The sequence below is a fragment of the Balaenoptera ricei genome, chromosome 5, assembly GCF_028023285.1.
Source record: "Balaenoptera ricei isolate mBalRic1 chromosome 5, mBalRic1.hap2, whole genome shotgun sequence".
Taxonomy (NCBI): Eukaryota; Metazoa; Chordata; class Mammalia; order Artiodactyla; family Balaenopteridae; genus Balaenoptera; species Balaenoptera ricei.
The window spans coordinates 100,102,572-100,129,788 of record NC_082643.1 but is presented as its reverse complement, the minus strand read 5'-3'; the positions used below and the strand labels follow the sequence as shown (position 1 = coordinate 100,129,788).

Here is a 27,217-nt window from a genome sequence, read left to right as displayed (position 1 = left end):
ACAGACAGAAATGCAAAGACACACACACAGACACACACACAGATACATACACACAGACACACACAGATACAGAGACACATACATATACCAACTTAGATACACACACAGACACAGATTCACATACACATATACAGACACACACACACGAGACACCCACACACATAGACAGACACACAGACAGACACACAAACAGATATACAGACACACAGATATACAGATACACACACAGACACAAACACACACACACAGGCACACACAGATCCACACAGATGCACACACACACGCATACATGCTAGTATACTTGGAGGGTGGCTTTTTTCGTCTGTTCATTCCGTTACTCTGCCATCTGCTTTGCCTCTTTTCCCATTTCCTTTGCTTTTTGGGCCATAGCAGTGATATCCTCGTTCAGTAAGTTCAGCGGGATTCAGAGAATAAGCAGAGATTCCTCTTGTACATTCAATTTTCCACGTTTAACCAGAAAGCGCTCCAGAGCAACCTCCAGGGAGCCTGTGCAGCCGATGAGTTAGACATCCTTGCCCTGTAATGACGACCTTCGCTGACTCTAAGCCACCCACCTCTGAGCGTTGCCCGTCGTTGACCAGAAATGCCCAGCAACCAGGTGCTGTGAGGGAAGGGACAGCTCCGAAAGCTTGACCTCATTTCTGCCCAGCCCCCCCATGCTGATTCCCTTTGTGCTTCTCCTGTAAGCTGTGCACCTCTGCTCACCCCGTGCGTGTGTGTTCCTCTGTAGAGTAACCTGTCACTTTAAAAGAAAAAAAAAGCCACCTAGTGACCTTCCTTAGGAACGGGTTGCTAAGCGGGTGTTTTTGCTGAGACGTGGCTGCAGCTTCCCAGGGAGCAGCCCAGGGGCCGCCCCAACGTTCAGCCTTTCCCTCTGGATTTTTTAGAAGATTCAACAGTGAGACGCATTCCACTTTCCCTTCATCCCAGGAAGGAGAATCTGCAAAGTGCCTTGTAAAGTTCCTTAAGGTAAATCACTTCTCCCCGGGAGCTGGGCTGCAGCAGTGCAGTCCTGCTGTCAGCTATCAGGCTTGGAGTTCAGCCTCTCCCCTGGATATCCTGAGCCTAATGAATTGTAAATGTAGGGGTCCTCATCATTATTATTTACGTTTTACTTTCTGGAATGGAAACGTACAGTATGACTTGGGCTGCTTTGATTTGAGCCACTGCCTGGTGTCTGGTTTGCAGGAAATTAAGTCCGGCTCATGACAGCCCCTGGGTGGAATTTCTCCCGAAGCTGTCTCTGCTTCCTTCCTAGGATGTCCACGCCATCCTGTTGCATTCTGGTCTCCCGGAAACACTGGCTGCCGGTTGCGTTTCTGGGCCTTTTAGTTCAAATTGGTTCGAGGGGCGAAATACTAGTTATTGCAAGCTTCACTTTCCTTGGCATTAGACAGAGGAAGATCCGTTACAGACAAAGGCTGGCTGCTCTCCCCGAAGACCCCGGAAATCTACCGGCTGTGTTTAAACTGATTGTTTCCCTTTGTTGCAAAGAGGGGCTCTGAAAGGCTGATAAAGTCTAATGGGAAATACATGTACGTTATTGGATTTTCATATAAGCTTTCCTGCAAGTAAATTCAGGACCAGAATGAAATCTCTTTCAAATGGATCTCCTAGAGCTCTTTTAAGGAGTCATGCATTCAAACATGTATTGATCATCAACAGTGCACCAGGCTTCAGTAAGGTGCTGAAGTTTCGAGTGTGCAAAAATGAACTAGAGCAGGTCGGAAGCTCAGAGTTCACTGGGAAGACAGACCTATAAACAGATAATAACAGTACAATGAGCTAAGCGCCATAAGAGATTTATGAAAGGGTTTGAGTGCTTAAAGCACAGCAGGATGACTCCCAGGGAGGGTCTGGGAGCACTCAGTTCATCAGATAAATGCACTGGGTATATGTCACATCACACAGCTCAAATGTGGTATTTATACTCTTTGAAGACAATATACATTATATGGAGTTGATGAAATGATTCTCTAAAGCTATTTGTCACTCACCTTTTACAACAGGAAGCTGTGGCTGAAATAACTTGGAGAATTAGGAAATGAGATCAAACAGGGTGTGCATGGCACCTGCCCAGTGTTTCAGGATCTAACAGGATCAGACAGAAAAGGCTAAATGCTGTGCACAGGGAGAAAATGCTCATAGGTGTGAGGACAGGGGATGGTTTCAGAAACACCATAAAAGGAAACAGAAAAAAAACTGCCCTGGGCGCAGCTGGGGCATGGGAGAGAGGGCAAATTGTTTATCGGTGCCACGAATTCAAAGTTGAGAACCAAAGATGGTAATGGGGACTTTGACGTCACCTAAGGTCTTTCTTACGACTCTCATTCCTGTCCCCTAACTGCTTTTTCCCTCCCCATTCCTTTCTTCTACATTCTGCCTCTACCGTCACCTTTTCTTAATAATAACACTTACTTCCCAGTATTGAGAGCCTGGTCCATGCTACGCATTTTACTACACATATTCTATCATTTAACCCTGATAAAATAATCACTCATTGAGGTAGGAATTATGATCACAAGTTTACAGGTACAGCAATGTATCTCAGAGGGGTGAAGGCATTGCTCCAAGATCACACAGCTGATAGACAGAGTTGGAATTTGAATCCAGGTTCACATAATTTTTTACAAAGGTCTCACTCTTTCTATAAACCCATGTCTTCACTGTTCTGGCGTAGGACGCATATACTGTATTATCTTCTAAGCGGCCAAGGTTGAAATGCATTGCATACAATGCCGCCCTTTTCATATACCTTCATTCCTTTTTCTCTGCTTCTTTAGAATTTGCCACAAGACCCTCTGGACAGGACTCTGATCCTCTGATGACCCTCAGAGATAGTCCATTTGTTTGGATGAAGGCGTCAGTACTTTCCTTGAAAAATATCTTTGGTTTTCTGCATTGAGTTAAACTAAATACATCATTGACCTAAAGTAGCCAAAGCCCTTTCTCACAGGGGCAATGCTCTGTGCTTTTCAATTGTAAATATTTCGAGAATAGTGGACTAACATAGAAGAGTTACTGATATTGCAAAAACAGAATAAACGTTGAGACAGAGAGGTAGGGGGACATGGAGGAGGACACTGGAATCACAGATTCTCGGGGCCAAGTTCTGATTGTGACATTTAATAACCATAATGGCAAAGCATGGAACCTGTCAGAGGCTAACCTCAGAGAAAACCTGCATTTCCTCATGCGCAAATTGAGGCACATGCTACTAAGCTGGAAGTGTTTTTGTGAGCCCGAGTGATAACGTATGTCTAGAGAGAGAACAAAATAAGTCTGCAGTAAATCACGGCTCTTATTTTGCTGTTGCCAATAGGAATATATTAACAAACATTCCGTGTACATGATGATGACAAGCTGCATATTAAAGTTGCAGAGTATTGATTTGTTTTCTTAGCAACCGTGCTCATAAAAAGATCAATTTTGATGTCATTTGATTTCCTTAGAAACTCATTCAAAGGTAATGATCAGGAAAAAATGAGGAGAAAAAAATCAACCCCATTATATTTTTCATTTTCTGCTTCTGTTTCTTTCCATGTAACATTTTTTAACTTGTTGAGAATCTTTTTTTTCTTTTTAGTTACTAAAATATTTCACAGTTCTTTTTTTTCCACTTCATAATTACCGCTGTTTCAGGGAGCTCCCTTGCCCTGTAGAATTTTATTTTTATTATCTGCCCCCTGATTCTCTCTAGATTACCTCCTCACCCTTTTAATATCTTAGCTGCTTTCACTATTTCCTTTCCTCCATATTTTACAGCCTGGGAGGAGTTCTGGACTGGAGACAATAGAATTTCAGATGCTTTATTTCCCTTTAAGGTGCTAATTCTCCGTTAGGGTAAATGAAACCTTGAAGGCTTCAGATGAGCTGCTTACATGACGAAGTCCCAGTTAAGATTCAGGTTCCATAGCTATTACAAGGGCTTACGATTTGTCAGCCTTGCTGTCGCTCCCCGTGTTCTCTCATTTAATCTTCACAGCAGCCCAAGGAGGACAGTGAAGCTTTGAAGGCCTTCAGAATGTGGCCAAGGAAGACACAGCCAATAAAGAGTAATTTAGTCATTCATTCAACAAAATGTATTGTGTCTACTGGGAGCCACAGTCCTAGGCTCTGGGGCTAAACAATGAGCAAATGTTCCTGCCCTCTTGTAGCTTATATTTTAATGAGAATGGGCAGACGATAACAAATAAATATGTATGTCAACTGGTGATAAGTACTATGGAAAAAGAGATCACTGTAAGTTGGTCAGAGAGCTCCAGGAGGGTGAGGGTGGGAGATTATCATTGTACTGTGGGTGTTCAGGGAAGATCCCTCTGATAAAATGAAATCTGAGCAGTCCTGAAAGAAATGAAAAGAGAGAGAACAGGGTAGATGTCTTGGGAAAGAGAGTTCTAGGCAGAGCAACTGCAAAGGCCCTGAGGCAAGAAGATTCAAGGGCAGATCATGGAGGGGCTTGTAGGCCATTGAAGGATTTTGGATTTAACTCTGTTAAGGGAAGGAAGTCACTGGAGAATTTTGAGCGGAGGAAGGACATGATCTCACTTATATGTCAAACAATTCACTCTGGCTTCAATACAGAGAATGGATTGTAGGTAAGTGCGGTGGGAAGCAAAGACGTCAGGAGACTCTTACAAAAAACCCTGAGAGACAACGGTACTGGACCAGGGTGGTAACAGTGAGCTGCTTAAAGGTGGTGGGATTGTCAATGTAATGTGAAGGCGAAGACGGCAGGGTTTCTGATGGATTGGATGTGGTGTGTCATGTGAGAGCCAGAGAGGATTCAAGAATGACTCCTAGGTTTCTGGCCTGGGAAAAACATAGAGTTCTGTGTATTGCAACAAGGAAGGTTGCAGGACAAGCAGATTCAGGGTTGATGACAAGGAGCTTCGTTTGGGGCATGTTAAGCCAAGGGAAGGTGTCCATCAGGCGCTTGGATGTTTGAGTCTGGAGTTCTGGGGAGACGTTTGGGCCCTGGGTGTAAATTTGGGGAGCATCAGTAGATTGACGGTATTTAAAGCCAAGAGACAGGACGATCTCACCAAGGGAATGAGGCAAGGCTGAGCCCCAGGCACTGTCACACGTGGTGCTCGGAAGATGAGAAGAAACCAGCTGAGGAATCTGAGCAGGAGAAGCAGTGGGTAGGGGGAGAACCAGGAGAGAGCATGTGTGAGAAGCCAAGGGAAGAAGATATTTCAAGAAAAACAAAGAGACTGGTCACTTTCATTGCTAAACGCCTCTGACAGGGCAACTGAGGTGAGGGCTGAGGATTGATCGTAAGATGTGGTGATGCGGGGGTCCTTGGAGATGCTGGCAAGAGCAGTTCCAGGGAGTGCTAGGCTCAAAACACTGATTTGGAAAGAGAGGGTTTGCAGATTTTTCTTTTAGAGGGTTGAACAACTGAGCAAGTGCTAGAAAGAGATGTGAAGCCCGGAGAGAGTTTTTTAAGGAAGGGGCCTTTGTACATGGATAGGAATGAACCAAAAGAGCAGGAAGAAATGAAAGGGGGAAACTGTCCAGATCAAGGCCCTGGAGGGGGCGGGAGCAGTGCCCAGGCAGAAACCCTGGCCCAGATGGAAGCAGGGACAGACCACAGGAGCAAGGGGAAGCAGAGGGGGTGACATGACTCAGTGGGGTGAGACAGGGGGATGGGGAGGGGGGAGGGTCCATCTCTGGCTTTATCTCGTTGCTCTTGAAATGAGAACAAAGGCCAAGGTTAGAGAGTGAAGGGGGATGGGAAGGTGAAGGTTTGAGTGGAGAGGAGAGGCTGTGAAATAGTCCTTCAGGAGTTGGATTCCTACCAGGGTCATCTGACACCAAGGGCAGAACCTTCTCCTGGCTTCCACCTCCTACACAGGAAAGCCAAGCTCTTTGACAGGCTCGTGGGGACAGAGGGTCCAGCCTCCTTCCTTCTCCTCTGGGGCTCACGTCCACCAATCGTGGGGCCTAAGAATGCATTCCTTGTGGATGCAACGTCTACTCAGTTCAAACACTTCACTAACCATCAAGGTCAGCTTCAGCGTTATCAGTAGTAAGAAGAAAGACGTTTCACTGAGTTCAAAGGGCCTGACTTCTTCTTTGGTCTTTGCCTGTCAGGGAGGAGCCATCACAGCTAAAATGAAGCCCAAGGAAGAAAAAGTGAAAATAATTACAGAGGTGAGTGATGGCTTAGATGTCTCCAAGGGATGCGTCTTTGTGTGTGCATGCTCATGTCACACGTGTTGGTGAGTGAGGAAGTTAGGCCAGCAACGAGCATTTATTGCACGCCTACTGCATGCATGTGCTACCTTGGGCACACGGAGGAGAAGAGGGGTGCATGCAGCCCTTCAGGCGCTCCAGGATTGAGGGCTCTGAAGCTGCTTTGTCACCATTTCGTGAATTCCAACAGACAGCAGTTCTGAGCTACCACCTAAAGGGTCCAGTTCTGCTGAACCACATTGATGTCTTTTTTTTTTTTTTTTTTTGGATTATAGTTGATTTACAATGTTGTGTTAGTTTCAGGTATACAGCAAAGTGATTCACTTATACATATACATAGATTCATTCTTTTTCAGTAAAGCACACTGATTTCTAAAGAAATTCAAAATGAGGATAACAACTGCAGATTATAACCACTTATAAAATCCTCATGGAGTCCTGCAATTTCTAACTCATTTTGTGCAAAACATCATTAAACACTGTCTGGACCAGAGGAGCGAAGCCTTCTCCAGTTTGGAGACCAGAGACCTCCGAACAGAAGAGAAAGTATTCCTCTCAATCCTCGCTTCTCTCTTGGCTCTAGGGCTCAGTAACTTGAGACCATAGAGGCAGAAATGGGGACAATATGCTATTTCCAATAGGAACTTCAAAAAGCCTGAAGGAACCCAGATGAAACCACACAGATTAACTTTAAGCAAGACATCAAGTACTGACAATTTACCTACATCTACCTGTGCTCATTCATTCACACAACAAATATTCATTGTGCCTCTGGTCCCTGGGGATAGAGCAGTGAAGAAAACCCTGAGCTCTCCTGGAGTTCACATTCAGTCTAATTTGAGGTCCTACTGGAGAGTTTTCCATTGACAGAGGGTCAAAACATTATTGGAAAGCCAAAAAAAAAAAAAAAAGCTTGATGTATATTTCTCACAAGTCCATTCTAAGCCAATAAGAATTTAGGCTTGAATTAAGAGCCACAGTTGCACACCTCAATATTATCATCTTATCTAAATCCTGATAGGCTCTGAAGAAGGAGGCCTGAGTGAGGGTGGGTCTTGCACCCAGAGGATGAGTCAGAGCGATCAGGTCCCTTAGACAAAGAAAAAGCCCAAGCCACGCCCACTCCCTGGCTGGGACCTCAGTTCCTTCCTCTGCAGCTGAAGCTCAGGTCTTCTCTAAACAGATGGCCAAGGGCACTGATGAGTGGTTGAAGCCTAGCCCAGCAACCTGCATGACATTTCTTTGAAATCTTATATGATTAAAACCCATGCTTTGTGTTCCAAGTTTGTTTCAGTATAAAAACAAAAATTTCCCAATTTTAGAAAAAAAAATGTCTAATAAATCTGGTACACCAGAAGAGGTTCTGGGTTTATCTTGCAACTTCTTTTATACCCCGAGGTGCTTGTGCCCTGGTTTGTAAAACTCAAACTAGAAAACTTTAAAGCTTCAAACTTAAGAGGTTTCAGCTCTAACATTTTATGACTAAAACTTTAGAAAGCATAATATGGAAAAAGAAACGAAGTTGGCACTGTTAAAGGATTTCTCCCTTTTCAGGAACACTCCCACACTGTTGGTGGGGATGTAAATTGGTACAGCCACGATGGAAAACAGTATGGAGGTTCCTTAAAAAACTAAAAATAGGGCTTCCCTGGTGGCGCAGTGGTTGAGAATCTGCCTGCCAATGCAGGGGACACGGGTTCGAGCCCTGGTCTGGGAAGATCCCACATGCCACGGAGCAACTGGGCCCGTGAGCCACAACTACTGAGCCTGCGCGTCTGGAGCCTGTGCTCGCAACAAGAGAGGCCGCGATAGTGAGAGGCCTGCACACCACGATGAAGAGTGGCCCCCGATCGCCACAACTAGAGAAAGCCCTCGCACAGAAACGAAGACCCAACACAGCCAAAAATAAATAAATAAATTAATTAATTAAAAAAAAATACTAAAAATAGTAATACCATCTGACCCAGCAATCCCACTCCTAGGCATATACCCAGAAAAAATCTTAATTTGAAAAGATACATGCACCCCAATGTTCATTGCAGGACTATTTACAATAGCCAGGACATGGAAGCGAACTAAATGCCCATCAACAGAGGAATGAATAAAGAAGATGTGGTACATATATACAATGAAATATTACTCAGCCATAAAAAAGAACAAAATAATGCCATTTGCAGCAACATGGATGGACCTAAAGATAGTCATACTGAGTGAAGTAAGTCAGACACAGAAAGACAAATCATGCTTATATGTGGAATCTAAAAACAGGATACAAATGAACTTATTTACAAAACAGAAGTAGAGTTACAGATGTAGAAAACAAATTTATGGTTACCAGGGGACAAGGGAGGGGGAGAGGAATAAATTGGGAGATTGGGATAGACATACACACACTACTATATATAAAATAGATAACTAATAAGAACTTACTGTGTAGCGCAGGGAGCTCTACTCAATACTCTGTAATGAGCCATATGGGAAAAGAATCTAAAAAAAGAGTAGATATATGTATAACTGATTCACTTTCTGTACACCTGAAACTAACAAAACATTGTAAATCAACTATACTCCAAGAAAAATTTAAAACAAAACACAGAAAGGATTTCTCCCTTTTCAAAAACACCTGAAAAAATTTGCATTGAATACAAACTTCCACGGTGATTTAACACGTATCCTCATTATTCTTTACCTGATGGTAAGGCTGGGGAGCAGAGAAGCCCAACCCTGGAAACGCGTAGTGTGATTCTGATATCATCCTGGGCCAGAGGCCTCCATCCGGGTCAGTACATCAGTCCTGGCAGATTCACTTGTTCGTGGCCTTCATTAGATTATGACTTTTGAGGGAAGTCACCTCCGGTACCTCTGTGCGCCCAAGGCCTGGAACACAGTATGCAGTCAATAAATGCCCTAGGCATGAATGAGCACCTGGGTCCATGGACGCTCCAACACCATCTCATTGACCATCTTTCCATTTGGATACAACTTCTGAGAAGAGTAGAGGATGATGTCTGTCCACTGTCCCTTCGCTCACACTCAACTTTAGTGGGTGGAGGCTCCAGGACAAGACAGCCATTTTAACACCTAAAAATCCCACCACTCTTCCTCACTTATCATTTTTTCCCAATTTACACACACACACACACACTAAGAGATAACTCTTCCATTTGCATCTTAACAAAGGAGTTCATTGAAGACAGTGAGGATGCAGATGAAGCAAGACAGAAGAAGACCGCGAAGGTTCCAAGACAAAAAGGAAAGAAGCAGGTAGGGAGCGACAGAAGCACTTGTCTGTCTACTGGGCTGTCAGTTAACAGCTCACTGCACCCCGAGAGGCCATACAGCCTCCTGTGGGTACAAGCTCTTGGCCTTCTCTGGGAGAGGCAGGGATGCCGGTGGATGGTCCAGGTAAAGGACCCTATGTGGGGCCTCACGGATGACCCTCACCATGAAGCCATGGGCAGTATTTGGAGCATGTTTCCTCCAAGGTTTTTCCCATCCCCTGAGAGAGAAGTTTAGAAATGCTGAAATGAGCCCCTTTAGTGCTGTCATCAAAGGCCATAAACTAAGACCAGCGGTAGATGGCAGTGCAGGATTACAAATCTCAGGAAACTTCCACTTTCCCAGCTCCAAGCCCAAATTCTGCCTCAGTCTAAACCGAGGCCAACCCCCATCTCCCGGGCCTGCTGGCGGTCCCTCCCCCGGCTCTGCCCTCTGCAGAAGTTGCCCTCCTTGGCCGTGAGCATCGCTATACAAGGTCCACCTTCTCCAGGTAAATAGACGCCCTTGGAAAGGAGGCCGGGAAGATTTTGCGGAGGGGCGATTTGCTTGGAATAATCCAGATGCCAGCAGGGGAGGGAGGGGGAAGGAGCGCCATTTTGAGCCGGCAGCCACGTGATGGGGTCCCTTGGAGGGGGGGAGCCGGGGTGGGGGGGGGAGCCGGGGTGGGGGGGGGAGCCGGGGTGGGGGGGGGGCCGGGGGGGCCGGGACGGCGGGGAGGGAACCAGGAGAGCCGAAGTCAGGGGAGAAACCCCTTTTCAGCTCTCCCCTCGCCCAGCACAATCCCGTTGGGACAAGCTGGGCCAAGGAAACTCCTTCTCTGTGGCTGGGATGGAGTGGCCCAGGGGAGGGCCCAGGGCGGCTGGAGGTGCTACCTGGCCTTGTGGCTGCGCCCTCTGGCCACTCAGGGACTTTAACCCCTTCCTGCAGGGTCAGCGGGGGGCTCTGCAGCCGGGGCCACGGGGCCCAACGAGGCGTCAGATGAGCCAGTACAAATGGAAAGGGCTCAAGTCCTTAGCTCCCAGGCCACAGGCACAGTAAGCAATGGTGACCGGGGCTAGGGACGTGGAGCTTGGACTAAACGGGAGAAAGGAGCAGGGATGGAAAGGAGAAGGCACTTTCTTTGTCCTAGGTGTGGCACTTTCCTGAGACATCATCTCATTCCTTGAACTACACAGAGAGCCCTGATCAGACCAATGAACGTGCAGTCTTTGGAGCTTTGTGAGAAATCTGGATAGTGTTTCTTAATCCCAGCGGCACTTCAGAATCACTTGGGGATTTTTTTTTTTTTTTTTTTAAGTCAAATCTCTCAGGTCCACTCCAGGCCATTTATTTAAGTCAGAATGTCTGTGCTTTACAAAGTGCCTATACATAGCTGCATCTCAGTGAATGGGCTATTTTTATTTCCCTTCTTTTACGGGTGAGGAAGGAAGTTAGGAAGTTCGATAACTTGCTCGAGTCCCACAGTAAATCTGAGTTTGGAGGCAAGCCTTTGTCTGGCCCAAAGGCCGTCACTCACCTGGGGCCTCCACTGCCCCTTCTGCTCACCAGTCTGCCCTCCTCTGAGAGTCTGGGGAAGGAACCAGAGGCTGTTCTTTGCCCTGGATTAACCAGGGACACTTTGACAGCTGTTTCCAAATGAGTTGGAGCTGGGATCAAATAGTTTGGTTGTGATTTTCCTGTTTCCCTTTTCCTCCAAATTTCTACAGAGCTCTACACATTAAACCTAGAAAAAGAGAAAATATTCATTTTTTTTAAATTTCTTTTTAAATTCATTTTTTTATTTTATTTTTTGGCTGCATTGGGTCTTCGCTGCTGCTCACGGGCTTTCTCTAGTTGCGGCGAGCGGGGGCCACTCCTCATTGCAGTGCACAGACTTCTCATTGCGGTGGCCTCTCTTGTTGTGGAGCATGGGTTCTAGGCGCGCGGGGTTCAGTAGTTGTGGCACGCGGGCTCAGTAGTTGTGGCTCACAGGCTCCAGAGCGCAGGCTCAGTAGTTGTGGTGCACGTGCTTAGTTGCTCCGTGGCACGTGGGATCTTCCCAGACCAGGGCACGAACCTGCGTCCCCTGCACTGGCAGGCGGACTCTTAACCACTGCGCCACCAGGGAAGTCACTGTGCCACCTGGGTCATCTCCCCAAGAACCTCTTAGAGAAAATCAGGATCAGCACTGCCTCCTGTGGGGACAGGCGACCATGGCCACAGTGACTCAGGTGACACAGACCACAGTTATCTAGATCTGAAGAGGATTAAGGGCTGTCCCCTTGCTAAGTGACCCACCTCATCCTGAAATAGCATCTGAGCCAACCGAAGCCCTGAGATTCACAACCTCTGACCATCTGCCCACAGCTGTCGGCTGCCGGCCCCAAGGAAATGGTGTCTGAAAAATCCCATCCAGAGGACCAGCAGGAGCCCGCGCAGGAAGGTTCTGACACTCGCCTCCTGGGCATGACGAGCCGACGAGGCCCACGTAGTAAGTTCTGTCAACCAGTATTAATTGCCTCCTGGGATCAGCACAGAGTATCGTGGGGATTTTGCATGGGTATTATTTTTTGTATGCGTCCACTACCCTCCACAGCCCCAATTCTAGGCAATTTCTAAGTTCACCTCTGTCTGGGAGACAGGACACAACCCCAGGACATATTTACATAACCACAGAATTTTGAAGCATTCATTGAAATAGAAATGGTGCAAATAATCAAATAGGTAGACATTCAAGGGTGGGTGAAATAGGAAGGCATATTTGTCAATGAAATAGTACTAGAATCAGATGTTGGAAAACCTGAGGATGTTTCTGAGGCTCTCGGAGATCCTGCCCCTTGAGGACCCCTTCTCTTATCCATCCCTCACCCCGTCCCCCCCACCACACACTCCCTTCCCCCTTCAGGAACTGTGGCCTGTATTTTACAGCATTACTTTTCTCCATCACAGTGACCATCATTCATTCTCTGCTCATTGTAGGGAAAATTACTACCCCTCACTTGTTGCTTTTCTTGAACAGTGGATTAGACCAGAGAAGAAGGCAATTGTTACATAATTATTACATAATTGTTACTCCATTTTTCTGCAGCTGAGCTGGGGAATAAAGTAACTATTGGAAATTAGAGGGCTTTGGAAGCAAGTTCATCTGAAGTCCAACCCTAAGAAAAATGTGGTTCCAATCCAAGAGCAATGACACAGTAAAACTGTTACCAGTTAGTAAAGTAGAACCAAACTTTATCCCATATATAACTTCATCCCATATAGTTGCTTCATTTTCTAAATGGGTAAGATTATTCATTATTGAAGATCACAGTTTGTCTTAGTGTGCTCAGGCTGCCGTAACAAAATATACCATAGACTGGGTGGCTCCAACAACAGACAGTTATTTTCTCACAATTCTGGAGGCTGGAAGTCTAAGATCAGGGTGCCCGTGTGGTCAGTTTTCAGTGAGTCCTCTCTTCCTGGCTTGTAGGCAGCTGGCATCTCCCTGTGTGCTCACTTTGGTGTGTCTTCCTATAAGGATGCTAATCCTATTATATTAGGGCCCCACCATATAACCTCGTTTAACCTTCATTACCTCCTTAGAGGCCCTGTCTCCAAATACAGTCACATTGAGGGTTAGGGCTTCAACATATGAATTTTGTGGGGACACAATTCCGTCCATAGCACAACTATTGAATATTTAAGTAGTTGTTTTAAAATCAAGAGAAAACAAAATGTCAGAGAGCATGGCCAGTAATAAAGGCTCTGTAGCATAATGAAAAGTGAATTCTTTCCTTCTTCCTAACATGTGGGAAATACTCTTCACTGTCACCATGGGGGTGATTGTAAGGATCAAATCAAGAAAAGGATGTGGAAATATTTTAAATAGTGTGCACAGTTTTAAATATTTAAATAGTATGCACTAGTATTTTAAATAGATAAATATACAGTAACTAAGGTGTGTTAGAGTGAGATAATAGACAATCTATGCATTAGTCCAAAAGGAAAAAATAAAAAACACAATGTATGATTTGAAGAAGGAAAGAACAGTACAAGGCTAAGATGTGCCTGCCTGAGCAAGGTCATGACCAGCTGATCTCTGGGCAGCTCCGGGCAGAGCTGGAGGCTGTTGCTGATTTGGCAGCACTGGTGGGGCCAAGATGTAGAGAAAATCCCTGGGAGTGAGGTGGGGGCACCTGATGGATTAGAAGCCTGGGTAGACAGGCATCAGTCAGAAACGAGAGGTCAAGACCAGGAGAAAGTCAGCCATGTGGTCGAGAGAGCAGAATAGGTCTCATTCAGCATGTCAACACACGTTAGAGCGAGAGTGCAAGGAATGAGCAACACGAGGAGTCTCGACCTGAGACAGGAAGGGCAAGGCACAGAGCAGAAGCAGTAGAGGATGTGCAGGTGTCTCCGTGGTAGAGTGTTGGCGGGAGAGGACTCCAAACAGAGCGCTCCAAAACACCCAAATGTGTGCAGAAAATAGTGCGTCCAGGAGCAGCCGTGTCTTGTAGGACCTCGCCTGGGAAATCACCCACCCACTTAGCAGGAAACTAAGTCCAGCCCATCTTCAGGGGGAGGGAAATTTGGCTCCACCTTTAAAGAGAGATGTGTCAAATAAATTTATGGGCATATATTTAAACCACCACATTCATCTTTCTTGAAAACTATACTCAGAAATCTGTAATGAGCATCACATAAAATCCACACTCTTATTTGTTCTGAGTTCTGAGACCCTATGTGATCTGGCCCTTTCCAATTCTACTCCCACTCTTCTCCAATATGCCTCCACCCTGGTTGACTGCTACTGGCCTCTGAATGCCTTTTGACCACCTGGGCATTCCCAGGCTTTGGTGCCCACTCAGAAAGCTCTCCACCCATCTCTTTATTAAGCTTGTGACAGAAAAGCAATACAGTTGTATCCGTTAAGGCCTCGGTCTTTGGCGTCAGACAAGTGTGTGTACCAGTCTGTACCTGTTACTTTCTTGCTTGGGCAAGTTTCCCCACCTCCTTAAACTTCAGTTTCTTTATCTGCAAAGTAGGGACAAGAATAAAAGGCCTTAATACCTCCACAGAGTTTATATTCCAGCTGGGGGGTTAGAGGGAAAAAGAGAAAGCAAATCAAAAAAAATATGATAAATACACAGTATGGCCAGTGGTGAGAAGTGCTACAGAGAAACATAAAGAATTGGCTGGATGGGACTACAGTGGAGGTGAGAGGAAGGGTTGCTGTTTTATGAAAGGTTATCGGGGGAAGCCCTCTCCAGTGAGAAGGTGTTTGTGCAGAGGCCTGAAGGAAATGTGAGACCCCTGAGGAAAGTGGCCTTAAAGCAAGAGTGTGCTTGGTGTGTTTAAGGAACAACAAGGATGCCAGAGTGGTTGACAGACAGTGAGCAAGAGGAAGAAGAAGGAAATTAGATCTGAAGGGAATTGCAAATATTTTCTCCCATTCCTCAGTTGGTCTTTGTATTCTATTGATTGTGTCCTTTGGTGCAAAGAAGTTTTTAAGTTTGAGGTGGTCCCATTTGTCTGTGTTTGCCTTTGTTGCCTGTGCTTTTGGTGTCACATCCAAGAAGTCATTAACAAACTCAATGTCATGAAGATTTCCTCTGTGTTTTCTTCTAGGAGTTTTATAATTTTAGGTCTCACATTTAGGTCTTTAACCCTTTCTGAGTTTATTGTGTAAGGTAAGGGTCAACTTCATTCTTTTGCATGTGGATAGCCAGTTTCTCAACACCATTTGTTGAAGATACTGTATTTTCCCCATTGAGTGGTCTTGGCATCCTTGTTGAAGATTATTTGACCACATACACATGGTTTTACTTCTGGGTTCTCTATTCTATCCCATTGGTCTATATGTCTGTCTTTATGCCAGTACCACACTGTTTTAATGGATGTAGCTTTATAATATGTTTTGAAATCAGGACACCTGAGCCTCCAATTTTGTTGTTTTTCAAAACTGGTTTGGCTATTTCAGGAAACCTTAATATTCTATGTGAGTTTTAGGATGAACTTTCCTTTTCATAAGAAAAATGCCATTGAGATTGTGATAGGGATTGCATTAAATCTGTTGATTGCCTTGGGTAGTATTGACATTTTAACAGTATTAAGTTTTCCAATCTATGAACATGGGGTGACTTTCCATTTGTTTGTGTCTTCCTTAAATTTTTTCAACAGTTTTTTATAGTTTACAACATACAAGTCTTTTGCCTCTTTGGTTAAGTTAATTCTTAAGTGTTTTACTCTTTTCATGCTATTGTAAATGGAATTGTTTTCTTACCTTCCTTTTCAGATGTTTCACTGTTAGTGTATAGAAACACAACTGATTTTACATATTGATTTTCTGTGCTGCAACTTTGCTGAATTTGCTTATTAGTTTCAACATTTTTTGTGTGTGGGAGGGGACTCTTTAAGGTTTTCTCTATATAAGACCATGTCTTCTGCAAACAGAGATAATTTTACTTCTTCCTTCCCAACCTGGATGCCTTTTGTAACTTTTTCTTACTGTCTTAGTCTGTTTGCTCTGTTAATATAAAACACTATAGACTGGGTGGCTTATAAGCAGCAGAAATTTGTTTCTCATAGTTCTGGAGCCTGAGAAGTCGAAGATAAAGGCACCAGCAAATCTGGTGTCTGGTAAAGAGGGCCTGCTTTTTGGTTCATAAATGGCTGTCTTCTTGCTGTGTTCTCACATGGTAGAAGGGGCAGAGTAGAAGCTCTCTGGGGTCTTTTGCATAAGGGAACTAGTCCCATTCATGTAAGTTCCACCCTTATGACCTAATCACCTCCCAAAGGCCCCATCTCCAAATACCATCACACTGGGGCATACACTTCAACATATGAATTCGGGGAGGACACAAACATTCTGTCCATAGCACTTGCTTAATTGCTCTGGCTTGGATTTCCAGTACTATGTTGAATAGAGGTAAAGTTGGGGGAGGAGGGGTCATCCCTGCCTTGTTCCTGATCTTAGAGGAGATGCTTTCAGTTTTTCACCACTGAGTATAATGTAAGTTGTGGGCTTTTCGTATATGGCCTTTACCATGTTGAAGTAATTTCCTTCTATTCCTAGTTTGTCGAATGTTTTTTATCATAAAAGAATGTTGAATTTTGTCAAATGCTTTTTCTGTATCAATTGAAATGATCATGTGGTGTTTGTCCTTTGTTCTGTTAATGAGGTGTATTACATTGATTGATTTTCTTATGTGGAACCATCCTGGCACCTCCCACACCCCCAACTTGGGCTAAGACTAATAAATGGTTCAAGAGGCTGTCTCTCATGACCATTTTATAAACGCTACTTACCTACATTTTTCTAGGCAAAACCTCAGATTCGGTAGTTTCCCTATCCCAAGCAAGAAAGTTTATGCTAAGAAAGCTGTGGAACTTTTTAAGCTCATATGATTTCATTGTATTTTTCTTCTCTAAGCACTTATTGGTTTACCTGAGGCATCCTCCTCTCCCCCAGAAAGAGAGAGAGAGAGAGAGAGAGAAAAGGAAGGAAGAAAGGGAGGGAGGGAGGAAGGAAGGAAGGAAGGAAAGGAGGGAGGGAGGGAGGAAGGAAGGGAGGGAGGGAGGGAGGAAAGAAGGAAGGAAGGAAGGAAAGAAGGAAGGAAGGGGGAAAGAAAGAGAGAGAGAGAGAAGGAGGGAGGGAGGGAGGGAAGGAGGAAGGAAGGAAGGATGGAAGGAAGGAAGGATGGAAGAAGGAAGGAAGGAAGGAAGGGAGAAAACCATATGATAAATCTGCCAACCTTGAACTCTGAGAGCTTAATACCATGTTCTGAGGCACACAGCAAGCTTTCTGATAAGATTTCCATCAAGATTCCTCATTCTCTTTCTTACTCATATCCCAGTACATTGCCCAAGATTAAGAGAAATAAACAACATTTCAAGTCAGCAAACATTCCTTGAAACCCATAGAAACTGAAATCAGACTCACTACTACTCATTACTACTTTCAGTCATGGGACCTTGAGCAGCAGCCCAGTCTCCCTCAGCCACAGGAGCCTCGTTTATATTGATAAAAACGAGGATCATAAACACCTTGGCTTCGTGCAGCTGTTATGACAGTGAAATCAGATGATACACAGAAAGCACCGCACATAGGGTCTGGCACATACCTAGTCGCCTTCTCCAGCTGGAAGAAGAACTTGATGCTAAATAACAAAAACGATTACCTCTTTTGAGTGTTATGATATGGCCGGCACCATGCTGAGGTCTTTACATACATTACATTACTCAGAACAGTCCTGTCATCAGGCATTGTTTTATAATTTAGGAAACTAAGGTTTAGAGAGAACCAACAGCTGGAGGTGGTGGAGCCAGAACTCAAACTCCAGTCTACAGACCTCAGGAACCTGTGTTCTTTTTTTTTCTTTTTTTTTAATTTATTTCATTGAAGTACAGTTGATTTACAATGTTGTGTTAATTTCTGCTCTACAGCAAAGTGTTTGTCATATATATATATATATATTCTTTTTCATATTCTTTTCCACTATGGTTTGATAATCCAGGATATTGAATATAGTTCCCTCAGATTATCATACTAAGTGAACCTGTGTTCTTAATTGCTGCACTACAACATCATTCTACACTGGCAAATCTTAACTCTGATTGGTCTTTAAAGAGAATGGTTTACAGTTGCCCAGGGAAGGTACAGTGCTCTCTGTATTTTACTCACAGCCATGCTCTGGTTTCCGTCTGCTCACTTACTACCCCCATACCACACCCACCACATCCTTCCAACCAAGTCTGCTCACCTGGATCCAAATCTTTGACTCCCTCTTGATGGTTCATTCTCCATACCTCTCATGGGTTTGGCTTGTTGCTCAGTGCTACCACCCCAGCCTCTGCCCTTGAACCCATGACCCTCTCTATCCTATAGCATTCCTGTGGGGCTCCAGGTGTTGTCAAGTCCAGACTGTAGTCAGATGCTCAGATACCAGCACCCTTGAAGACATGGCCTCCCGCACTGCACTAGGCACGCGCCCAGTGGGGCCATCTCCCTGATGAACAGCAGTGTAAATCCATGCACTGAAAGCTTTGGCTTCTAATCTGCTATTCAAACATATACATAGTCATGACTTTCCAAATACAGAAAGCATTTCACCGAATAGGAACATAGCTCCCAATCAAATAAACATCTAGGAAAAAAGTGCACACATTTCCCCCAGGATTCCAACTTGCACCGTCTCTTAAGGGAGGAACTATTGAATGCTAAGCAGTTTCTTATGAACATAAGTTTCTTCATTACTGACATCTGTTTTCCATTCATTCCTGTTAGTTTCTCTGATTAAAGCATCATTTCAGAGCCAATTTCTCAGTATTGGTTGAAAATAAAGTTCAGAATCCAGTGAAATTTGATGCAAATGAAAGGAAATAGATCACTTATTTTAGGCATACTTTTTAAAAGTCACCAAGACCTGGAGAGACTGACCCAGGAAACAAATGTTATAAAGTTCAGTATAAGACAAGAGGAGAATGGCCCAAAGGAGCTGGTCTTGGGAGTTACCTTGGAGCCCAGCAGGAAAGAACATTCTAGTCAGAGGGTGCACACTGGGGAATGTAGGAAGTATCAAAGGTTCAACAACACTGGAGTTTACTACCTCACGCGCTACTGGGGGGACTAAATTACAGTACCAAGTAAAATATTTATCTAAGTAAAAATAAATTGTATGCTGTATTCAATACAATTTTTTTCTGGATACTATGATTTTTGACATCTTAAAAAAAAAAGCACCCAAACAAACAAAACAAAAAACAAAAACAAAAACCTTTCTGGTTGGGGAGACAGTAGCCAGTTGTTAAAGACAGCAAAGAGTCAGGACTGGAGCATGACTTTAATGCAAAATAACCAATCCAGAGCCCTACCTCCTCTGTCTGGCCAGTACTGAAACTGAGTGGAGGTCCCGTGGGACGCCCGGGCATGGAGGCCTTTTTTGTCCCCCGTTTCTTGTAGGCAAGACTCCAGCCTCCATGGCCTTCCTGGAGTTCCAAAACATGGATTCGAACTGTTGCTAGTCAAGGGAAGAGCAGCCAAGAAACCACCTGAGGCCAGACTAAAGGGACCAAAAATGCTCAAGATTAGGAGACCCAGCACCTGAGATGAGATGAAGGGAGTGCAAGCCCTTCACACATCCTAATCTTGTCAGCAACCTTCCCCTTGAGCTATTGCTATAAAACTTCTCATCAAATCCTCCGGGTTTGGGACACATAGTTTTTTGAGGCGGGAGCCTGCTGTGGCCCCCTTTGCCTGGCAAAGCAATAAAGCTATCTTCTTCTACTTCACCCAGAACTCTGTCTCTCAGATTCGTTCTGGTACCAGTGCAGAGAACCAGAGCTTTTGGCGTCAGTACAACCCCAGGAAGCAAGATTCCTCTGCCTGGATCATTCCTGGGCCAGGAACCAGGCAACTAGGGACCACCCCTATAGCTTAGAGCCCCCCAGAACCACTCAAACCAGCCAGTCCTAAACTGCTTACCCTGCCCTGCCTTGTCTTTCCCTCAGAAATCCCAAGAAAGGCCGTGACCTGAGCTCTCAGCCCCTCCTGTCTTCTGCTCCTGACCACCTTGGTGTCTTTCCATGTGCCCTGCGTGGCATGTCCTGTCCCCTGGCTCCAGAACCTGAGAGTTTATAATCAGCTTTGTTTCCTGAGCCTCTCCTCTGTCTCCTCTTGCAGCCCCACCTGACTGACCATCTCATGAAAGAATACAAAGAATAGAAAACAAACCCATCATTATTATTAGTTATAAGGAAAGACATTTTCCCCAAAACTCCTTTGTAGCAAAATTCCTCCAGAGTCGTCTGTTCCCATCCTGGCTCCAATCTTGAACCTACTCCTCTAACTCACATCCCCATCCCTGTCAAAATTGTCCTTGTTGAGGTCCCCACGAACCGCACATTTGCTAAATTCTATAGTCAGTCCTTCATCTTTACTGTCCTTGACTTTCAGTCGCGTTCCCTGCAGCTCACGCTCCCTCCTCTTCTGTACATGGCGCCCCGGACACCACGCTCCTGGTTTTCCTTCTCCCTCGCTGGCTGGACCTCTCCATCTCCTTGCTAGTTCTTACACCCCAGCCTCTAAATCTTGGAGCCCCCAAGCTCAGTGCTCAGCCCCCTTTTCTTTGTCAACACTCATTCTCTCAGTCATCTCAAGACTTTAAATTCTATCATATAGCTATCGTATGTATAACTGAGCAGTCCCCAACTTTTATCCCCAGTCTGGGCTTCTTTCAGACTAAATGTGCAACTACCAACTTAACACCCACTTTTGCATATCACATAAGACAGCTCACATTTTTAATAGATTTATTGAAGTATAATTTGCACATCATAAAATTCACCCATTATAAGTATACGATTCAACGATTTTTAGTAAATTTGTAGACCTGTGCAACCATCACCACCATCCAGTTTTAGAACATTTTCATCACCCCAAAAAGTTCCTTTATGCCTGTTTGCAGCCACTCCCACCCCCAGCCCTAGACAAACACTGATTTGTTTTATATTCCTATAAATAGGCCTTTTCTAGACATTTCATGTGAATAGAATCATACAATATGTAGGGTTTTGTGTCTGACTTCTTTCACTTAGCATGTTTTTGAGATTTATAAGCATTGTAGCATATATCCACATTTTCTTCCTTTTTACTGCTGAATTATATTCCATCATATGGGTATACCACATTTTATTTATTCATTCACCTGTTGAAGAATATTTGGATTATTTCCAGTTTGGGGCTATTATAAATAATGCTTCTATGAACTGGGTCATATGATAAATGTATATTTAACTTTATAAGAAAGTGCTAATCTGTTTTACAAACTGGCTGTATCATTTTACTTTCCCACCAACAGTTTGTGAGAGTTCCAGTTTCTCACTTCCTTGCCAACAATTGATATTATCTGTCTTCAATTTTAGCCTTTATAATGTGTATACAGTGGTATTTCGTTGTGCTTTTAACTTGTATTTCCCTAGTGATTAATGATATGGAGTATTTTTTCATATGCTTATTAGCCTTTTGTACATCATCTTAGTAAAATGTCTCTTTAAATTTTTATACATTATTAATTGGATTTTTTGTCTTACTGTGGAATTGTAAGAGTTCCTTATATATTCTGGATACAAGTACTTTATCAGGTATATAATTTGCAAATATTTTCTCCAAGTAAATGTCTAATCTTTTTATTTTCTTAATGATATCTTTTGAAGTACAAAAGTTTTTAATCTTGGTGGAGTCAAATTTATCACTTTCCTTCTATTATGGATTGTATCTAAAAATTCTTTGCCCAACCCAACATCATGAACATTTTCTCCTATATTTTTCTTCTGGAAGTTTTCTGTTTTTAGCTCTTACATTTAGTTAGGTCCATGATCTATTTTGAGACAACCCAAATTTTACTCGCCTGAAACTAGGCTTCTGATCTCCTTCTTCCAACCCTAACCTGTTTCTCCTACAAAAATCTTCCAATTTCAGAAACTTTACGTACCATTACTCTTCTTGGAAGTTTGCGAAGCTTGTTAAAGGATGTCATGAGGGTGGGGAAATCCTTGTCATCCCCATTTCACTAAATAGACATTTCATTTTTTCTGTTGCTTGGGTCAAAAACTTATGGTCATCCTTAACTCCTTTCTTTTTGTCTACCCACATCCAGTCTATCAATAAGTCCTGTTTGCTCTACGTCAGAATAGATAGAAAGTATGACCATTTCTCACTTCCTCCCCCACTACCATCCTGATCCAGGCTGCCTTCAACTCTTATCTGAAGTGCTGCAATTATTTTAAAAAGTGTTGCCATAGCCTCCTAACTGATGTCCCTGCTCCTATTCTCACCCCCCATTCTCACCCCAGCAGCCAGAGTGGCCTTATAAAAGTAAGGTCACGTTACTCTGCTGTTCAAATCCTCCAATGGTTCTCAATTGACTCAGAGTTAAAGTCAAATTCTGCAGAATGACCTACGCAGTTTTTCTCCCTCTTACCTCTATGACCTGCTATCCTATATTCCATCTCCTACCCCTCATGATTCCCCTTTCCACTCTGGTCTTACATTAGGATGGCCATGTCTCAGAGTCTTTGCACCAGATATGACTTATAGCTAAAATGCTCATCCCCCAGCTACCCACCTGGCTTGACCCTTCATTTCCTTCCCCTGATCCAATGTCACCTTGAAGGTCTTGCTTGGCCACTCCAAACTACAATACACCCCTTCCTCCTGGCCCTCCTTATCCCCAAGCCAGCTTTGTTTGTCTCCATACACCTACCACCATCTGACATACTCCATATACTACTTCACTCCAGGAAGGCGGGGATATTTGTTTTGTTCACTCTTATATCCCTACTGCCTTGTACACATAATAGGTGCTCAATAAAGATTTCTTAGTGGAATGCTTGAACTAGAATCTCTAACCTAGCACTTCCAAGAGTGGGTTGGGTAGAACATGTACTAGTATCTTGTTAGAGATTAACTCCCGCAAAAATATTCCAAGCTCAGAAGCTTTACCTATTATTTCCTCTCTTAAAAGTTTGAAAAGCTTGTTCTGAGACCACTCACAGTTACCCTGGCATCTCCCAGGCAGTACCTGGCCCTCCTGAATGCTGTTGATGTTTTTTCCACTCTGCCCAAGGCAATGTGGAAGGTTCAACCTGAGGCAAAATTGTCATGTCAAAGTATATCTACAATGTTCTTTACCACTGTTCACTGTCTCAGTTCTGTTGGAAGCCCCCTTGTCCCGTGCCATCACCATGATGATGCCGGAGCACAGGGACAAACGGCAGGGCTGGCCAGGCCCGGTCTTGCCCAGATTGATGGTCCCTGTCTCAGGTGGCTCCAACTGCTATAACGAAATACTGTAGACTGATGGCTTGAACAGCAGACATTGAGCTCTCATGGTTCTAGAGGCTGGAAGTCCAAATCAAGGTGCAGGATGATTCAGTTCCTAGTAAGAGTCTTTTCCTGGCTGGCCGATGGCCCTTCTCACTGTGTCCTCATGTGATGGAGAGAGAGAGAGAGAGCTCTGGTCTCTCTTCCTCTTCTTATAGGGACACTAATCACATCATGGGGACCCCACTCTCAATGACCTCATCTAAACCTATTTACCTCCCAAAGGTCCCACCTCCAAATACCATCACACTGGGGGTTAGGGCTTCAACATGGGAAGTTGTGGATGATGAAAACATTCAGACCATAATAATCTTCAAGCCTGGGAGGTGTGGTGAAGCACAAAGAAGCAGGAAAGGGCAGCAGGCAGAGCCAAAATCCTGAGGTCCAAGCCCCCCTGAGTCAAAAGGAGACTTATATGCCAGAAAAAGACCCTGAGTTTTCAGTTAATATAAAATAAAAATGTTAATGGAACTATGAAAGAAAGAACCAGAAAAGAAGAAATTGACCAAAGAAATCCCTGTAGACCCTCAGCACAGGTGAACTCTCAGCAGAGCTGGGGCTGGAACCCAGGGTAGAGCCTGCAGTTCTCAGCATGTTTTGACCTCCATTTTGTGTCGTAAAATTTCCACAAATGATACTCATCCATTTAATGAAATTAGAAAATCTGGAGAAGGAAATAGAAGAAAGTAATCACCCACCTTCTTATACCCTAGGGACAACCACCACTAACCTCAGGCCCTTTTCTAATGCTGAGTTTTTCCTGCCTGACCGCTGAGGAAGTCATGTGTTGACAGAGGGCTGCTAAGGCTGAAAGGGTATCCCAAGCTCTTACATCCAAGTGAAGTAGGTTAGAAGTTGGGGACAGTCCAACTGATTGCCTCACTCATTACGTTTTTCCTCTCCAGCCTTTAAGATTATTACCTCTGCTCCTCTCCAAGTTTTCCTACTGAAGTCAAGCTGGCTTCCATCCTATGCTCTCCCTACCCCTCAACTCCATATTTACATTCTATCCCTGGAATTTTACAACAATGGGAAATTATTTATCATGGGAGGAGAGAAGCAAGAGTGAAAAGGCAGTTCAGGCCAGTGTACTCCCAACCCTTTTGTCCACGATCACTACAAGAATGATGCTTATATGAACTTGCCATCAAGAGTCTTTATCATGCTTTTAAATATTTACAAAAGATTTTATTGATGTCATATTGTAAATATTAATGTTTTAAAATAAAACTCTTATGTCACTTTTAAAGCATCCAAAGGGATCTAAATGCCACAGTGATTTGAGAAGCACCATCATCTGTTTCAAAATAATAAACAAACTCTCCCTGAACAGTTAGAAATTTCACATCATTCCCTTTTCTTCTCCAACTCCTTCATTCCATTTCCCCCACAGAATTTTAAATAATATATTACTATGTTAAAAAATATTTTATTGAGATTGGCTCAAGATGGTGGAGTAGAAGGACGTGCTCTCACTCCCTCTTGTGAGAGTTCCAGAATCACAACTAACTGCTGAACAGTCATCGACAGGAAGACACTGGAACTTACAAAAAAATATACTGCACATCCAAAGACAAAGGAGAAGCTGCAATGAGATGGTAGGAGGGGCACAATCACAATAAAATCATATCCCATAACTGCTGGGTGGGTGACTCACAAACTGGAGAACACTTATACCACAGAAGTCCACCCACGGGAGTGAAGGTTCTGAGCCCCACATTAGGCTTCCCAACCTTGGGGTCCGGCAACAGGAGGAGGAATTCCCAGAGATCAGACTTTGATGGTTAGCGGGATTTGATTGCAGGACTTCAACAGCACTGGGGGAAACAGAGACTCCACTCTTGGAGGGCACACACAAAGTAGTGTGAGCATTGGGACCCAGGGGAAGGAGCAGTGACCCCATAGGAGACTGAACCAGACCTACCTGCTAGTGTTGGAGGGTCTCCTGCAGAGGCAGAGGGTGGCTGTGGCTCACCGTGAGGACAAGGACACAGGCAGCAGAAGTTCTGGGAAGTACTCCTTGGCGTGAGCCCTCCCAGAGTCCACCATTAGCCCCACCAAAGAGCCCGGGTAGGCTCCACTGTTGGGTCGCCTCAGGCCAAACAACCAACAGGGAGGGAATCCAGCCCCACCCATCAGCAGACAAGCAGATTAAAGTTTTACTGAGTTCTGCCCACCAGAGCAACACCCAGCTCTACCCACTACCAGTCCCTCCCATCAGGAAGCTTGCACAAGCCTCTTAGATAGCCTCATCCACCAGAGGGCAGACAGCAGAAGCAAGAAGAACTACAACCCTGCTGCCTGTGGAATGAAAACCACTTTCACAGAAAGATAGACAAAATGAAAAGGCAGAGGACTTTGTACCAGATGAAGGAACAAGATAAAACCCCAGAAAAACAACTAAATGAAGTGGAGATAGGCAACCTTCCAGAAAAAGAATTCAGAATAATCATAGTGAAGATGATCCAAGACCTCGGAAAAAGAATGGAGGCAAAGATTGAGAGGATGCAAGAAATGTTTAACAAAGACCTAGAAGAATTAAAGAGCACACATCTAGAAGAATTAAAGAACAAACAAACAGAGATGAACAATACAATAACTGAAATGAAAAATACACTAGAAGGAATCAATAGCAGAATAATTGAGGCAGAAGAATGGATAATTGCCCTAGAAGACAGAATGGTGGAATACACTGCTATAGAACAGAATAAAGAAAAAAGAATGAAAAGAAATGAAGACAGCTTAAGAGACATCTGGGACAACATTAAATGCACCAACATTCACATTATAGGGGTCCCAGAAGGAGAAGAGAGAGAGAAAGGACCCAAGAAAGTATTTGAAGAGATTAAAGTTGAAAACTCCCTAACATGGGAAAGGAAATAACCACACAAGTCCAAGAAGCGCAGAGACTCCCAGGCAGGAGAAACATGCCGAGACACATAGTAAACAAACTGACAAAAATTAAGACAAAGAAAAATTATTAAAAGCAACAAGGAAAAAATAACAAATAACATACAAGGGAACTCCCTTATGGTTAACATCTGATTTTTCAGCGGAAACTCTACAAGCCAAAAGGGAGTGGCACGATATATTTAAAATGATGAAAGGGAGGAAACTACAACCCAGATTACTCTACCCAGCAAGGATCTCATTCAGATCTGATGGAGAAATCAAAAGCTTTACAGATAAGCAAAAGCTAAGAGAATTCAGCACCACCAAACCAGTTCTACAACAAATGCTAAAGGAACTTCCCTTACTGGGAAACACAAGAAAAGAAAAGGACCTACAAAAACAAACCCAAAACAATTAATAAAATGGAAACAGGAACATACATATCTATAACTACCTTGAATGTGAATGGATTAAATGCTCCAACCAAAAGACACAGGCTTGCTGAAGGGATACAAAAACAAGACCCATATATATGCTGTCTGCAAGAGACCCACTTCAGACCTAGGAACACATACAGACTGAAAGTGATGGGATGGAAAAAGATATTCCATGCAAATGGAAATCAAAAGAAAGCTGGAGTAGCAATACTCATGTCAGATAAAATAGACTTTAAAATAAAGAATGTTATAAGAGAGAAGAAAGGACATGACATAATGATCAAGGGACCAATCCAAGAAGAAGATATAACAATTATAAATACATATGCACCCAACATAGGAGCACCTCAATACATACAGCAAATGCTAACAGCTATAAAAGAGGAAGTCAACAGTAACACAGTAATAGGGACTTTAACACCTCACTTACACCAATGGACAGATCATCCAGACAGAAAATTAATAAGGAATCACAGCTTTAAATGACACAACAGACCAGATAGATTTAATTGATATTTATAGGACATTCCATCTGAAAACAGCA

At 43.8% G+C, this 27,217-nt stretch overlaps 1 protein-coding gene across 3 annotated transcripts in view; it reads left to right on the top strand.

The window, feature by feature from the left end:
* The first annotated feature begins 825 nt into the window (after nt 1-825).
* Nucleotides 826-27,217, top strand: part of CC2D2A (coiled-coil and C2 domain containing 2A) — a 134,320-nt gene continuing 107,928 nt past the window's right edge. For 2 of the 3 annotated variants that reach the window (XM_059923315.1, XM_059923314.1), the window contains exons 1-4: nt 826-990; nt 6,121-6,180; nt 9,403-9,486; nt 11,848-11,971. In XM_059923315.1, the coding sequence (XP_059779298.1) occupies nt 6,142-6,180; nt 9,403-9,486; nt 11,848-11,971 (247 nt within the window). In that variant the 5' untranslated portion in view covers nt 826-990; nt 6,121-6,141. Of the gene's footprint in view, nt 991-6,120; nt 6,181-9,402; nt 9,487-9,875; nt 9,992-11,847; nt 11,972-27,217 lie in introns of those variants that run through there. The other variant, XM_059923316.1, reaches the window with a different exon arrangement.